The 18,004-nt window shown below is 44.0% G+C and overlaps 1 protein-coding gene across 3 annotated transcripts in view; it reads left to right on the top strand.

Annotated features, from left to right (window-relative positions):
- AK1 (adenylate kinase 1) overlaps positions 1-18,004 on the top strand; it is a 112,670-nt gene that overhangs the window by 36,381 nt on the left and 58,285 nt on the right. The window contains exon 1 of one of the 3 annotated variants that reach the window (XM_069748222.1): positions 14,765-14,939. The exons of 1 other annotated variant lie outside the window; for it this stretch is intronic. Coding sequence is in view for 1 of the 2 variants with exons in the window: in XM_069748221.1 (XP_069604322.1) it covers positions 14,802-14,804 (3 nt within the window). In the remaining variant the exon portion in view is untranslated. Of the gene's footprint in view, positions 1-14,764; positions 14,940-18,004 lie in introns of those variants that run through there. One more of the 3 variants, XM_069748221.1, reaches the window with a different exon arrangement.

The following is an 18,004-nucleotide window of genomic DNA, read 5'->3' as shown; positions in this document are numbered from 1 at the left end:
GGCATCGGTGTAACGGTTGGTGAGGAATATGATCCTGGCTGCAGCATTCAGGACAGATTGGAGCGGGGAGAGTTTTGCAAGAGGGAGGCCGATTAGTAGAGAGTTACAATAGTCCAGATGAGAATGAATAAGTGAAACAGTCAGAGTTTTTGCAGAGTCGAAAGTAAGAAAAGGGCGAATTCTAGAAATGTTTTTGAGATGCAGGTAAGAAGAGCGAGCCAGTGATCGGATGTAGGGGGTGAATGAAAGGTCAGAATCAAGGATGACCCCAAGGCAACGGGCATGTTGCTTTGGAGTAATGGTGGAACCGCACACGGAGATGGCAATGTCAGGCAAAGGTAGGTTAGTAGAGGGAGAGAACACGAGGAGTTCAGTTTTTGACAGGTTTAGTTTCAGATAGAGGGAGGACATCATGTTAGAGTCCTCCCTCCCTAACACTATATGCTAATTTTTTGAGAAGGACCTGTATACACACATGGGTTAACTTCACCCTGCGCGAAGGAAGCGATCCTGTTGCGCCACAGGACCGCAGTACCGCACATAGAGCGCGAGCAAGAAGTCAGCGAACTCAACCCCTACACAGGATTGAAGTCCGATTAGACACTTGCTGGCACAACACCGCAACTGGGTGTGTAAGGAAACTTATATAATAGAATCTATAGGCACGAGAGTGCGTGCGGTGCCGCACTGACGGACGCCACTAACCACCCAGGCTTGGGTAAGGAAAGCGCAGAGGAAGCGCACGGCGCCGTACTGGCAGGCACAGCAACAGGACGCTGTTATGTGTGTTACGTGCAGATGGCTAGTCGGGCGCTAGATAGCTACCATCATCCGCGAGCAGTCAACAACTCTAGGGAGGGATACTTAGGAGCTTTCATCCATCGACATATATCCATCTACACACACACATAATATCAAGACAATACTAGCGCATGGCCGTGCGGTCATGCGCAGTTTATATAGCTGCAGCACAGGAAACAGCTACAGAAGTTTTTGCCCTTTCAGGACCTGCCAAAAGGACCAATGGGATGTGCTGCAGTACCTGAGCATGTGACCCTCGATCTCCAACGGGAGATCTTGCCCTGGGCATGCTCAGTGTGTGCAAATAAGGACTTAATCCCAGAGAAGCCCGCTCGCCGCAGATCAGTGCAGGGTACAACAGGAGAGCCAGAAAAGGCAGCAGTAACCCTTTGCACATAATCAGTCCCAGTAAGACGCTGGGAGCGACGCCTCCGCTGAGCAGAGCCCACTGCGGCCGATGCCGAATGGGAGACCGCAGCGGACACGGATCGAGATTCCCCCTGTGCAGCAGAGGAAACTCGACTCCTAACACCAGTAAGTTATTATGGTTCTTAAAGTGCTTTCTACAAAGCAGATACGTGATCAAATAATTCTCAGCCGACAGTTAAACCTGGAAGGTAAATATCCCCATTCATTACTGCATTTGCGTTTTTTTTTGTTTACTTCTTCCCGTTTTTCGGCTGTTTTTAGCGACAAATTCCTCTTTAAAGTTGCTGCTATTTTGGAGTCTATTTTCTACATGTTTGTCCGTTTCTTTTCTCTGTTCACTATGACAGACTTGTTTTTTGTAGCCAGATATTTGGGACTAATTTATTATTTGTAACTTTTCAAAAGTTGCTAACTTTTTAAAAAAATTTTGTCACCCGGAATAATTTTTATTTTTTGTTTTCAGAAAGTTTTGCTAACTGTTAGGCCAGCCTCACACTCAGCGTATAAAAATACGGTCCGTTATTTACGTCCGTAAAACGCAGAAAAGTCCCCAAAATGGTGATCTGTAGGCAGGGTGTGTCAGCGTATTTTGCGCATGGCATCCTCCGTATGTAATCCGTATGGCATCCGTACTGCGAGATTTTCTCGCAGGCTTGCAAAACCGACATACGGACATACAATGGATCCATGTGCTCAAATAATCGTAAAAACATATATACTGTCTATATCTACTATATAATTGTCTAAGGGTCACTTCCGTCTTTCTGTCTGTCCTTCTGTCACGGTTATTCATTCGCTGATTGGTCTCGCCAGCTGCCTGTCATGGCTGCTGTGACCAATCAGCGACGGGCACAGTCCGGAAGAAAATGGCCACTCCTTACTCCCCCGCAGTCAGTGCCTGTCGCCCGCATACTCCCCTTCGGTCACTGCTAACACAGGGTTAATGCTGGCGGTAACGGACCGCATTATGCCGCGGGTAACACACTCCGTTACCGCCGCTATTAACCCTGTGTGTCTCCAACTTTTTACTATTGACGCTGCCTATGCGGCATCAATAGTAAAAAATGTAATGTTAAAAAAAAAACCTGCTATACTCACCCTCCGTAGTCGCTCGCTCCGGCCGCCATCTTCCGTTGCAGGTTCCGGTGGCAAAGATGGTATGGGAGAAGGACCTGCCATGATGTCACGGTCATGTGACCGTGACGTCATCACAGGTCCTGCGCGCCTGCGCTAGAAAGACCTGCCATGACATCACGGTCATATGACCGCGACGTCATCACAGGTCCTTCGCTCATACCAACCCTGGGACCGGAAGCTGCCGTGGACTACAAGGGCTCCCTTGGAAAGGTGAGTATATGTTTATTTTTTAACCTGTGACAAACCTGGCTGGGCAATATACTACGTAGCTGGGCAATATACTACGTGACTGGCCAATATACTACATGGCTCTGTGCTGTATTCTACTTCGCTGTGTAATATACTACGTGGCTCTGTGCTGTATTACTACGTCACTGGGCAACATACTATGTAACTGGGAAATATACTACGTGACTGGGCAATATACTACGTCACTGAAAAATATACTACGTGACTGGCCAATATACTACTTGGCTCTGTGCTGTATACTACGTCGCTGTGCAATATACAACGTGGCTCTGTGCTGTATTTTACTTCGCTGTGCAATATACTACGTGGCTCAGTGCTGTATACTACGTCACTGGGCAATATACTACGTCACTGGGCAATATACTACGTCACTAGGCAATATACTACGTAACTGGGCAATATACTACGTGGCTGGGCAATATACTACGTCACTGGGCAATATACTACGTGGTTGGGCAATAAACTACGTAGCTGGGCAATATACTATGTGGCTGGGCAATATACTACGTGGCTGGGCAATATACTACGTGACTGGGCAATATACTACGTCACTGGGCAATATACTACGTAACTGGGCAATATACTACGTGGCTCTGTGCTGTATACCACGTCACTGGGCAATATACTACGTCACTGGGCAATATACTACGTCACTAGGCAGTATACTACGTAACTGGGCAATATACTACGTGGCTGGGCAATATACTACGTCACTGGGCAATATACTACGTGGCTGGGCAATATACTACGTGACTGGGCAATATACTATGTGACTGTGCAATATACTACGTGGCTGGGCAATATACTACGTGGCTCTGTGCTGTATACTACGTGGCTGGGCAATATACTACGTGGCTCTGTGCTGTATACTCCGTCGCTGTGCAATATACTACGTAGCTGGCCAATATACTACGTGGTTGGGCAATATACTTCGTGGCTGAGCAATATACTACGTGACTGGCCAGTATACTACGTGGCTCTGTACTGTATACTACGTGGCTGGGCAATATACTATGTGGCTCTGTGCTGTATACTCCGTCGCTGTGCAATATACTACGTGGCTGGCCAATATACTACGTGGCTGGGCAATATACTACGTGGTTGGGCAATATACTACGTGACTGTGCAATATACTACGTGGACATACATATTCTAGAATACCCGATGCATTAGAATCGGGCCACCATCTAGTATATATATATGTCAGTGAGACACACACATACAGTATATACAGTTAGGGCCAGAAATATTTGGACAGTGACACAAGTTTTGTTATTTTAGCTGTTTACAAAAACATGTTCAGAAATACAATTATATATATAATATGGGCTGAAAGTGCACACTCCCAGCTGCAATATGATAGTTTCCACATCCAAATCGGAGAAAGGGTTTAGGAATCATAGCTCTGTAATGCATAGCGTCCTCTTTTTCAAGGGACCAAAAGTAATTGGACAATGGACTCTAAGGGCTGCAATAACTCTGAAGGCGTCTCCCTCGTTAACCTGTAATCAATGAAGTAGTTAAAAGGTCAGGGGTGGATTCCATGTGTGTGGTTTTGCATTTGGAAGCTGTTGCTGTGAGCAGACAACATGCGGTCAAAGGAACTCTCAATTGAGGTGAAGCAGAACATCCTGAGGCTGAAAAAAAAGAAAAAATCCATCAGAGAGATAGCAGACATGCTTGGAGTAGCAAAATCAACAGTTGGGTACATTCTGAGAAAAAAGGAATTGACTGGTGAGCTTGGGAACTCAAAAAGGCCTGGGCGTCCACGGATGACAACAGTGGTGGATGATCGCCGCATACTTAATTTGGTGAAGAAGAACCCGTTCACAACATCAACTGAAGTCCAGAACACTCTCAGTGAAGTAGGTGTATCTGTCTCTAAGTCAACAGTAAAGAGAAGACTCCATGACAGTAAATACAAAGGGTTCACATCTAGATGCAAACCATTCATCAATACCAAAAATAGACAGGCCAGAGTTAAATTTGCAGAAAAACACCTCAAGAAGCCAGCTCAGTTCTGGAAAAGTATTCTATGGACAGATGAGACAAAGATCAACCTGTACCAGAATGATGGGAAGAAAAAAGTTTGGAGAAGAAAGGGAACGGCACATGATCCAAGGCACACCACATCCTCTGTAAAACATGGTGGAGGCAACGTGATGGCATGGGCATGCATGGCTTTCAATGGCACTGGGTCACTTGTGTTTATTGATGACATAAGAGCAGACAAGAGTAGCCGGATGAATTCTGAAGTGTACCGGGATATACTTTCAGCCCAGATTCAGCCAAATGCTGCAAAGTTGATTGGACGGCGCTTCATAGTACAGATGGACAATGACCCCAAGCATACAGCCAAAGCTACCCAGGAGTTCATGAGTGCCAAAAAGTGGAACATTCTGCAATGGCCAAGTCAATCTCCAGATCTAAACCCAATTGAGCATGCATTTCACTTGCTCAAATCCAGACTTAAGACGGAAAGACCCACAAACAAGCAAGACCTGAAGGCTGCGGCTGTAAAGGCCTGGCAAAGCATTAAGAAGGAGGAAACCCAGCGTTTGGTGATGTCCATGGGTTCCAGACTTAAGGCAGTGATTGCCTCCAAAGGATTTGCAACAAAATATTGAAAATAAAAATATTTTGTTTGTATGTTTATTTGTCCAATTACTTTTGACCTCCTAAAATGTGGAGTGTTTGTAAAGAAATGTGTACAATTCCTACATTTTCTATCAGATATTTTTGTTCAACCCTTCAAATTAAACGTTACAATCTGCACTTGAATTCTGTTGTAGAGGTTTCATTTCAAATCCAATGTGGTGGCATGCAGAGCCCAACTCGCGAAAATTGTGTCACTGTCCAAATATTTCTGGCCCTAACTGTATATATATTAATATATCATACAGCGCTAGATAGCTTAAAAGCCGGTAATTCAGTTGCCGGCTTTTCCTATCTCCTTCTCAAACCCGACATGATATGAGACATGGTTTACATACAGTAAACCATGTCATATCCCTTTTTTTTTGCATAGTCCACACTACTAATGTTAGTAGTGTGTATGTGCAAAATTTGGGCGCATTGTACCATATGCAATCCGTATTTTTTGCACCTCTCATACATCCGTAAAACTCGCTAGTGTGAGGCCGGCCTTAGGGTAGGCCCATATGACCAATTTCTCAACAAATAAGAAAAAACAACCGATTATTTCTGATCAGAGTTTGATCAGAGTGGCAACAGTTTTTCTCATACATGGAAAGAAAAAAAAGTTTCTCCGCTTTGTCCTTTCTGTCAGTCCGTAAAGAAGTCATCTGAATGATGATATTCTAGTAGACACCAAGGAGAGCAGACGTGTCTGTCTGCTCTCTGCTGGATGAGGACAATAAGGCGCCGTGCTAGTGGCAGCCCATTGCAGCAGCAATAGTTTTGTTTTGTTTTAGTTTTGTTTTGTTTTATTTTGTTTTGTTCTACTTTACTTTATTTTATTTTGGAATTATTTTTGTTATGTGTGAACCTTTTTCTTTCTGAACCTCAGCTTTTTGGTACTCCTAAGGAATTTTCTTTTCCCCAATACCTTCTCCTTCTGAACTTGGATCCGCTGGAATGCTTCCCTTGGATCTATGCTGAACCCTTGGATTTATGCTGAACCCTTGGATTTCCCCTTGGCTGGTTGCTTCTGAACCTGGGATACTCTGATTTGTTTCCCCTGGATGCATACTGCTACCCACAGCTTTCTGGATGTATGCTTCTGATCCTTGGCTCCCCTGGAAGGTTTCCCTTGGATGTTTGCTGCTACCCGCAGCTATCTGGATTTACAGTGCATTTGTGATCTCCTTGCAACCTAGGACTGGTATTATACGCACCTACTGCCAGGCGGCCACTACCTGTCTGGGAATTGGTACAGTTATGTCTGGAGGCGTGCACTGTATACCTCCCTACACGGACAGGCTTAGTGCGACTAACATGGGCAAGGTTTTGATTGATGTCCCTAAGTCTGTTCATAAACGTGTTGCTTACTCAAGGGTCCGACTTCTGGAGCTGCGCAGGCTAATGCCTTCTCCTGCGGTGGGTAGACCATGTGTCCCGTGTGAGGTAAGGCGACCCTACAGAGGCTGCAGAGCGGGCAAAAAACTTAAGGCAAGGCGAAGACGGTTTAAACCTGTAGTTCCGTCCATCATCATGGGGAATGTTCAATCACTGGGTAATAAGTCGGATGAACTGCTGGCATTAATACGGACCCAGAGGGAATACAAGGAATGCAGTTTGATATGTTTTACTGAAACATGGTTACGTGGCGAGATCCCGGACTCAAGTGTTTCAGTACCAGGATTTCACATGGTCCGGGCGGATAGAGACACTATGAAGAGCGGCAAAAAAAAGGGTGGTGGAGTTATACTCTACATAAACAATGGTTGGTGCAATCAGGGGCATGTGACTGTAAGGGAGCGCCATTGTTGTCCGAACATTGAATTGCTAGCTGTTGGCCTCAGACCTTACTATATTCCTAGAGAATTCTCGCTTGTTATTGCAATAGTGTTGTACATACCACCAACTGCAAACCATGAGGCTGCAGGTGAAGTGCTGTCAGGAGTCATTGCCCGGCTCCAGATGAAACACCCCAACTCGCTTACTGTAATCTCTGGGGATTTTAACCGGGCTAAAATGTCTACTGCCTTACCTAAATTCTATCAATTTGTTAAATGTACAACACGTGACAAAATTACGTTGGACTTACTCTATGCGAATGTCAAGAATGCTTATTCATCGTCTACCCTGCCGCCCTTGGGGAAATCTGATCACAATCTTGTACTATTGTCACCAGTCTACCAACCTGTTGTTAGTACACAGCCTCCTAAGATTAAATCAGTTAGAATGTGGAATCCAACAAATGAACAGGCTTTACAGGATTGCTTTCATCTTACAGACTGGGATGTGCTGCTTGGGACAATGGACGAGTATACAAATGTTAATGAAGTGGTTGGTAGAGTGACTGACTACATTAACTTCTGCACTGATATGTTGGTGCCGACTAAAAAGATTAGGTGTTTTGCAAACAACAAGCCATGGATAACAAAGGAATTGAAGCATTTGCTCAACAGGAAAAAAAAGGCATTTAAACTGGGTGACAAAGAGGAAATTAAAATGATACAGCATGAATTGAAGCATAAAATAAAGGAGGCCCAGGAAGCCTTCAGAATTAAACTTGAAAAGAAACTGTCCCACAATAATACCAGAGAGGTTTGGGCAGGAATGAAATTACTGACTGGGCTTAAGCTGAGGCTTGAAAATGATCCAGGAACAATGGACAAGGCTAATGAGATGAATGAGTATTTCAACAGGTTCAGCAGTACATGTGTACATGTGCCAACTGATAGTGGAGGGGACCTGGGTGCAAATTCTGCAACATCGATATTGGAGGATGAGCAGACCAATTTTAGAGTATCCGAAAATGATGTGAGGAGGCAGTTTAAGTCACTTAACATTGGTAAAGCTGCAGGACCTGATGGACTCAGCTCACGTGTCCTTAAAGTTTGTGCAGACCAGCTGTGTACTGTCTTTACACGCCTATTTAATGGAAGTATACAAACACAGAGGGTACCGGTGTTATGGAAAACTTCCTGTCTGGTGCCGGTACCCAAGACTTCTTCTCCTGCAACCCTAAATGACTATCGTCCTGTAGCCTTAACATCTCATGCTATGAAGGCCTTGGAAAGATTAGTGCTTGCTCACTTAAGACCGAGGGTCAATGCTTTTATTGATCCCCTTCAGTTTGCTTACCGACATAGATTGGGGGTGGATGATGCTATTCTTTCTCTGTTACATAGGGTACATTCATTTCTGGAGAATGACGGAGCCACGGTGCGAGCGATGTTCTTCGATTTCTCGAGTGCATTTAACTCCCTGCAGCCACTTTTACTACACAAAAAGATGACTGATATGAAGGTGGAGGAGGGGATGAGAAATTGGATAACTGACTACCTATCAGATCGGCCACAGTTTGTACAGATGGGAGCAGTGGTGTCAAGCAGATTATTGAGCAGTGTAGGTGCCCCCCAGGGAACGGTGCTTGCGCCCTTTCTATTCACACTGTATACTTCAGACTTTCAGTATAAATCTGAACTTTGCCATCTTCAAAAATTTTCGGATGACTCTGTGGTTGTGGGATGCATTAGGGGAGATCAGGGGGATGAGGAATATAGAAGGGTGGTGTCGAATTTCGTGGATTGGTGCAATGGTAACTATCTGCAGCTAAATGTTAAGAAAACCAAGGAGTTGGTGGCCAACTATAGCAGGATAAAGTTGGAATGCTTACCGATCACTATTGCTGGTCAGGAGGTAGAGCAGGTGGAGAGTTACAAATATTTGGGGGTCCATTTGGATAGCAAACTGGACTGGAGATGCCACTCAGAGTTTGTCTACAAGAAGGGGATGAGCAGACTGTATTTCCTAAGGAAACTGAGGTCTTTTAATGTGTGTAGCAAAATGTTAGAAATGTTCTACCAATCTGTGGTGGCAAGTGCCATCTTTTTTGCAATCACGTGCTGGGGTAGTAGTGTGCGGGCCTCTGATGCTAATAAGCTGAATAAGATTATTAAGAAGGCAAGTTCTGCTGTGGGCTACAATCTGGACTCTTTTGGGGAGGTAGTGGAGAGAAGAACTCTGAAAAAGTGTATGGCAATTATGAACAATAATGCACATCCATTATATGAGCTATTCATGAGACAGAAGAGCACCTTCAGCAACCGGCTAATACTTCTGAGGTGTAAGAAGGAAAAATATAGGAAATCGTTTGTGCCAACTGCCATGGGAATGTACAACAATAACATTAGGGTTAAACCACCAAGGTGAATGTCTACTCATTTCTCTACATTCAGTTCACTCGTTGTGTATGTCCTATTCTAATGTATAATGTTCTTCTGTCAACAAACTGTCATGTCAACTATGGAATTCCTTTATGATTTTTATGATTTAAGTTGTGCTGCTGTGATACCATAATTTCCCACGGGATCAATAAAGTGTATCGTATCGTATCGTATCGAATGCGGTCTGATTTTTTTCCACAGATCCATAGACTTGCAATGGACATCTTTAATTTTATTCCATAGACCACTCAGTCTGTGGACGAAATCAGACATGTGCACAGCCCCACAGAATAGCATAGGTATGAGAGATATTTGTGAAAACCAGGATTAGTGCTTGTACGAGAAAATCGGTCGTGTGTACGAGCCCTCAGAGTAAGACATTTTAATGGATCATGCAAGTTTTTGTAATAAAAAGGCGCATAAAAAGAGTAAAAGTAAATGAGCATTTTTTAATATTGCGTAAAGGTCATGCACCATTTTTTATGAATTTGGTGAAAAAAAATGGTAACGCATACTACAAGAGAGGTAATAAAAGACATTTAGAAAAAAATGCTTGCGATGAGGCAGGGCCCAAAGTTTGCAATTTTTACCCATTGTCTCCCGTAAGAGCAGAGATTGCCAAATGGAAGGGGGCATTTTTTTTTTTTTTAAAGAGAAAAGTTCAAAGAAAGAGCTGTATTCTGGAGAATCCTTTCCAGGAGATCGGAAGTTGTCACCTGCAGACATATATTAGGGATGTGTGAACCTGGCCTAAAGGTACTGTCACACTAGACGATATCGCTAGCGATCCGTGACGTTGCAGCGTCCTCGCTAGCGATATCGTCCAGTGTGACAGGCAGCAGCGATCAGGCCCCTGCTGTGCTGTCGCTGGCCGGGGAAGAAAGTCCAGAACTTTATTTCGTCGCTGGACTCCCCGTAGACATCGCTGAATCGGCGTGTGTGACACCGATTCAGCGATGTCTTCGCTGGTAACCAGGGTAAACATCGGGTAACTAAGCGCAGGGCCGCGCTTAGTAACCCGATGTTTACCCTGGTTACCATCCTAAAAGTAAAAAAACAAACACTACATACTTACCTACAGCCGTCTGTCCTCCAGCGCTGTGCTCTGCACTCCTCCTGCTCTGGCTGTGAGCGTCGGTCAGCCGGAAAGCAGAGCGGTGACGTCACCGCTCTGCTTTCTGGCTGCCCGGCGCTCACAGCCAGACCAGAGAAGCAGAGCGCCGAGGACAGACAGCGGTAGGTAAGTATGTAGCGTTTGTTTTTTTACTTTTTAGGATGGTAACCAGGGTAAACATCGGGTTACTAAGCGCGGCCCTGCGCTTAGTTACCCGATGTTTACCCTGGTTACCGGGGACCTCGGGATCGTTGGTCGCTGGAGAGCGGTCTGTGTGACAGCTCTCCAGCGACCAAACAGCGACGCTGCAGCGATCCGGATCGTTGTCGGTATCGCTGCAGCGTCGCTATGTGTGACTGTACCTTAAGAGCAGCAAAGAATGTCTGTCCTTGACGGTATCGATTTGCCTCTTTCTGCCAAACGCAGACCTGCCGTGGTTCTTTATTTAGACACAGGGTACAACGGATTTGCCAGAATGAATAGCTGCTTCTATTTTAGCTTAAAGGTACCGTCACACTCAGCAACTTTGCAACGAGAACGACAACGATCCGTGACGTTGCAGCGTCCTGGATAGCGATCTCGTTGTGTTTGACAAGCAGCAGCGATCTGGATCCCGCTGTGACATCGCTAGTCGGAGCTAGAAGTCCAGAACTTTATTTCGTCGTCAGGTCGGCATGTATCGTCATGTTTGACATCAAAAGCAACGATGCCAGAAATGTTTTACATGGAGCTAACAACCAGCAAGAACGATAAGCGAGTCGCCGTTACGTCACAGGATCGCTCCTGCATCGTTCTGGAGTTGCCGTGTTTGACGTCTCTACAGCGACCTAAACAGCGACGCTGCAGCGATCGGCTCGTTGTCTATATCGCTGCAGCATCGCTGAGTGTGACGGTACCTTTAGTAGAGTAAAGGATTCAATGCTGCATAGGAAAAAAAAGTCAGAAGATAAGGATATACTGCTGCAAAGCAAGTGAGGGAGGTTTACCATTCATGAAGGCGGATAAGTTGGATGTGAACCCCTGAGGGATGTAAAGGGACTGTTCACACCACATTTGAGCCACATGTTTGTGACTCATCTGGGAATCCGTACGAATGCCCAAAAAAGCATAGATGACCACACTATAGATGAACACCATTGGAATGGAAGCCAGCCGGCATGCAAAGTATCTTCTACTGCCTCATTATAGTGAATGTGAACTTTACAGGGCATGGGGGGTCCAAATCCCGTCATTCTGAGGGTTCAGATGGAACCCCCTATAGAGTGGTTAATGTGTGGTCCAAACATGTGAGCAGGCAAATTTTCAGTATGAAACATTAAGATAAAGTCTCAATATGTACTTTAGTACTATAGTGAAGAATGCTATAGCTGCAATAACTGATAATTAGGGAATATCCGGTTGAACAATTTCCTAAAATAATCATTAAGGCGGTTCCAAACCAGACCTTCATGATTAAAGGTGTTTTCCTGGAGTTTAAAAAAAACCTAATGAGTTCTAAAAATACAAAGTACAACTGAAATATTCAGGTTTTATTATCTCTGAAGAGGCAATTTGCATATTGAATTTCCCAGAGGAGCATTGCATGGCAAATAAGTCTCCTTACATTGATATGCCAGGGCCGGTATGTCACTCTCCACAAGGAGAAACATTATCTTTTAGACCTCAGGTTTTATTCACAAATTCTTTTTTTATCCACCCTGTGCACCTGGTGCAATTCTTGTTATTTTTTTCTTCTTTTGAATGTGGCATGTCAGGAGCTCCAAAATACAATTTGTTGTTATCCACCACATATAAGTGTCTCAGGTTGTGCATGCGCAGTCTATAATATGCTCATGTGCACTGTTGAGATGTGCCGCTAGACCCGGCCAACGTATTTGGTTTCATTAGTAAGGACCCATAAATTTTAGGGGATAACTGGTCGGAACACGTAACTAGTAAGAGACTACAAAATGATAGTGTTGGCCCCCTTAAAAATGAAATGGTGGATGAAGATGAGGAAAAAGACAATATGCTAAATTACTTTTTTTCATCAGTATTTACACAAGAAAATCCCATGGCGGACAAAATGACTAGTGATAAAAATTCCCCATTAAATGTCACCTGCTTAACCCAGCAGGAAGTACGTCGGCGTCTAAAAATCACAAAAATTGACAAATCTCCAGGCCCGGATGGGATACACCCTCGAGTACTGCAGGAACTAAGTACAGTCATTGATAGACCATTATTTTTAATCTTTAAAGACTCCATAATAACAGGGTCTGTACCACAGGACTGGCGTATAGCAAATGTGGTGCCAATATTCAATAAGGGGACAAAAACTGAACTCGGAAATTATAGGCCAGTAAGCTTAACCTCTACTGTGGGTAAAATCCTGGAGGGTATTCTAAGGGATGCTATACTGGAGTATCTGAGGAGGAATAACCTCATGACCCAGTATCAGCACGGGTTTACTAGGGACCGTTCATAGAAGCTGATCAGATTAGTCTGACATGAAGAGGTAAGTTCCGGACTGGACCAAGGGAACCCAGTGGACGTAGTGCATATGGACTTTTCAAAAGCTTTTGATACGGTGCCACACAAAAGGTTGATACATAAAATGAGAATAATGGGGATAGGGGAAAATATGTGTAAGTGGGTTAAGAGCTGGCTCAGGGATAGGAAACAAAGGGTGGTTATTAATGGAGCACACTCGGACTGGGTAGCGGTTGGCAGTGGGGTACCACAGGGGTCAGTATTGGGCCCTCTTCTCTTTAACATATTTATTAATGACCTTGTAGGGGGCATTCAGAGTAGAATTTCAATATTTGCAGATGACACTAAACTCTGCAGGGTAATCAATACAGAGGAGAACAATTTTATATTACAGGATGATTTATGTAAACTAGAAGCTTGGGCTGATAAATGGCAAATGAGCTTTAATGGGGATAAATGTAAGGTCATGCACTTGGGTAGAAGTAATAAGATGTATAACTATGCGCTTAATTCTAAAACTCTGGGCAAAACCGTCAATGAAAAAGACCTGTGTGTATGGGTGGATGACAAACTCATATTCAGTGGCCAGTGTCAGGCAGCTGCTACAAAGGCAAATAAAATAATGGGATGCATTAAAAGAGGCATAGATGCTCATGAGGAGAACATAATTTTACCTCTATACAAGTCACTAGTTCGACCACACTTAGAATACTGTGTACAGTTCTGGTCTCCGGTGTATAAGAAAGACATAGCTGAACTAGAGCGGGTGCAGAGAAGAGTGACCAAGGTTATTAGAGGACTGGGGGGTCTGCAATACCAAGATAGGTTCTTACACTTGGGGCTATTTAGTTTGGAAAAACGAAGACTAAGGGGAGATCTTATTTTAATGTATAAATATATGAGGGGACAGTACAAAGACCTTTCTGATGATCTTTTTAATCATAGACCTCAGACAGGGACAAGGGGGCATCCTCTACGTCTGGAGGAAAGAAGGTTTAGGCATAATAACAGACGCGGGTTCTTTACTGTAAGAGCAGTGAGACTATGGAACTCTCTGCCATATGATGTAATGAGTGATTCGTTACTTAAATTTAAGAGGGGATTGGATGCCTTTCTTGAAAAGTATAATGTTGCAGGGTATATGTACTAGATTCCTTGATAGGGCGTTGATCCAGGGAACTAGTCTGATTGCCGTATGTGGAGTCGGGAAGGATTTTTTTTTCCCCAAAGTGGAGCTTACTATTTGCCACATGGGTTTTTTTGCCTTCCTCTGGATCAACATGTTAGGGCATGTTAGGTTAGGCTATGGGTTGAACTAGATGGACTTAAAGTTTTCCTTCAACCTTAATAACTATGTTACTATGTTACTATGTGATGAATGCACATTACAGGATATACCCAGAACAGAAAAGCAAAGAAAAAGTCAAGTAGGGACTATGGAATTAAAAATAGATTAAAATAAAAATTACGGTAAATAAGAAATTTATATAATAGTATGTGGTACTAAAATTATATGAGAATTTGTAATATTGTTGTTTATTTTTTTCCCCTTTTTGTTAAATATTGCTTTGACGTTCTACCCAGAAGGGTTAACGGGCTGAGGAGGAAGTTGTACAAGCTCCTATCTGTACTATGAAGCTTTCAGTATTTCTTCCCTCCACTATCTCCTCCCTGCTCTCGCTCCTCTCACATTATTATGCAGGTCACATCTTTAGAGCCTGCTGTCCTTTACAGGCCGTGATATGGTAAGAAATCCCAATCCCGGCATGCACCGCAGCACATAGCTATATATAGTGGCAAAAATAGCCAGGGCAGCTGCTTGAAGACACCGAGCCTTCTCATCCTTGGCCTTTGGGTTCCCCTTGCTTAGGCACGGACAGGTCAGTAATGCAGCAGTACCAGCAGCTCTGGGGTCGGACAATTAACAAGCCCTGATGCACATGACATTTAGATGCTCGGAACTTTATAATTGATGCCCTTTAATTATGGGTAGTGTTGCATTAAATGGGAATTATTCTCTGTTAGAGTCAGTAGCGTTAATGGTGGGTGCAGGAGCTGTCTGGACAGCGGGGGTCATTTGTGCAGAGAGCTGACTTATCTGTCTCCACCACCTGTTGCTCGGAGCCGTGTCTTAGAAGACTCGAGGATTTCATTCCCTTAATGACCGTACAGTGTTTGAACGTGGAGAATGACATTTTATTCCAGTCGTGATCTTCAATGTATTCGTTGATTTTTATTAGACGCTACAGTTAGCCATTTGTTGCTTTTTGATGGACACCATTTTTTTGCAAATCCCTTTGTGGGGATGATTTCTCTGATTCTCTATCCCATGGTTTCTGGATCTGGATATCACAAGGAATGGCAACTGTGTCCCCTCATAGAGATGTCACAGATGACAAACTGTACGGATCCGTCTCTGTATGGATCCCCATTAATGGAGTATAGGGGCCGCTAGCAAATTAAGAAGGGTCTTTTCACATTAGCGTCAAGGTTTCTGTTCTTGAAAGAGTCATGACATCTATCTCATATCCGGTTTGAAAAAGATCCTGATAGATCCTATTGACCTACAATAGGGTCACTGAGGTTTCCATCAGACGACGCTGTTCTTGGAAACCAGACAGATCAGTTTTGTACTGACTAATGCCCTATAAGCAAGGTGATTATTATAGGCTTTCGCTTTTACAGCGGGCACTGGATTGCATTTAGTGTAATTCTTCCCATGAACATCAACAAACATCAAGAAAAAGGGCTGACTTGATCTATTTTAACACATTTTTTCCACATTTTTTCCTTTCATCGGCCATGTACCAACTGCTAATCAATACACTGTATTCTAAAGTTTCTGGTACGATCGGATGATTACTCAAAAGGAGAAGATTTTTTTTAACATGTTTCTTCTACAGATGAACATAACTAGTTCATAGTTCTGCATCCTCTGGTTCTCCTGTTTCACCTTCAGTTAATCTCCCCAAAATACTTACACTATTGGAAGCACTCACGTCGCTGTGGCACATGTACGCGACGTCGCGTCTCCAATGCACAGAGGAGGGAGGGGCGCTCGAGCTAGGAAGCTACAGAAAAAAACATACGGTACCTTCCATACTTGGCAGAAAAATGGCAAAAGCAAAATTGATTGGGGTTCAATGGACCTCACGCAACTAAATGAAGGTTAACAGGATGTATAAACAACCCCTGTCTATACATTCTATAAAAAAAAAGACCTGATAGTTGTTAAAAAATATGTAGTTTATTTACCTGGTGTAAATGCCGCCGTTCTCCTGAATCCGGTGTTATTTTTCTTTTATTCCTGCGCCTCTCCATTCCTGAGATATGTATTCAAATCTAGTTGTTCTCCAACTGGGTGTGGTCATCAGATGGAAACAAAGATCCCGCCCACTTGGTTAACAAGACTAGATTTATACACAGGGAAGAGGAGGCCTTATCTCAGGAATGGAGAGGCGCAGAAATAAAAGAAAAACAACACCGGATTCAGGAGAACAGCAGCATTTACACCAGGTAGAAAAATACCACATTTATTACAAGTAACCAGCCCTTCTTTAATTTATAGATTTTATAAAGTGATCTGCTGCTAAAGGGGCAATGGTAAAATCTCTAACTGGTACCTTTCCAAGACTATATAGAGGAGGAGGGAACAGCATTTTGACAGATATACAGCGTATCCTTGTATTCCTCCCATCTTTGATTTCCCAAGATGAGCAGTAAGGTGACATTTTACTCGTCATCCTACAAAGGAAGAAGCCACCTTGGCAAAGAATGAGGCATGGGCGGGCATACCACCGGTTCAACCGCTGCAGCTGCAACGATGCCCAGAGGCTCCGGGTGGCCCCTGCAGGGCGGCTATTCATGAGGGCAATCTGACCAGTTTATCTGACCCTGAGGCTCCAGGGGCCCCTGGCCAGAATGCCCTTGTGCGGCAGGCATGGAGCAATCCCTGCAGCTCTGCTGCCTGTAAGAGAAAATGGCAGCGGAGCGAGCTGCAGGGAATGGATCCGTCCTGCTTCCTGCCCACACTTCCTGTCTCACACAGCAGCGGCTGAATGACATCATCATTCAGCGCCACAGCTGTGTGAGACAGGGAGCTGACGGCGATGGTGCGGCTTCAGGATACCTTGCGCAGAGGTGAGATGAGGTGTGTGTGTAGAGAGGTGAATGTCTGTGTGTGCGTAGGTGAAGGAGAGGGCAATGATGGGGGAATGGGGCAGAAGGCAATGATTGGGTTGACGGAGAGGGCAACGATGGGGGTGATGGGGGAGAAGGCAATGATGGTGGCAGTGGAAAGGACAATGATGGGGTGGTGGGGAGGAGGCAATGATGGAGGTGGTGGAATGGGCAATAATGGGGTTGTGGGGAGAAAGCAATGATGGAGGTGGTGAAGAGGGCAATCATGGGGGTTGGGGATTGGGATGGGAGGAAGGGGGATTTATAATGGATGTAGGAAAAGGGGGAGGTGGAGGAAGACATTATTAATCGATTACTATGTCTAACACGGTCCCTTAGTATAAAGGGTACTCACTTATGTATAGCACAGTCCCTTAGTGTATAGTGTACTCACTTATTATGTACAGTACAGATCAAAAGTTTGGACACACCTTCTCATTTTAAGATTTTTCTGTATTTTCATGACTATGAAAATTGTACATTCACACTGAAGGCATCAAAACTATGAATTAACACACGTGGAATTATATACTTAACAAAAAAGTGTGAAACAACTGAAAATATGTCTTATATTCTAGGTTCTTCAAAGTAGCCACCTTTTGCTTTGCACACTCTTGGCATTCTCTTAATGAGCTTCAAGAGGTCGTCACCGGGAATGGTTTTCACTTCACAGATGTGCCTTGTCAGGTTTAATAAGTGGGATTTCTTGCCTTATAAATGGGTTTGGGACCAAGAGTGTGCAAAGCAAAAGGTGGCTACTTTGAAG

Source organism: Ranitomeya imitator, chromosome 2 (assembly GCF_032444005.1).
Source record: "Ranitomeya imitator isolate aRanImi1 chromosome 2, aRanImi1.pri, whole genome shotgun sequence".
Lineage (NCBI taxonomy): Eukaryota > Metazoa > Chordata > Amphibia > Anura > Dendrobatidae > Ranitomeya > Ranitomeya imitator.
Note: the sequence above shows the minus strand (reverse complement) of the source record. Positions and strands in the feature narration are given on the sequence as shown.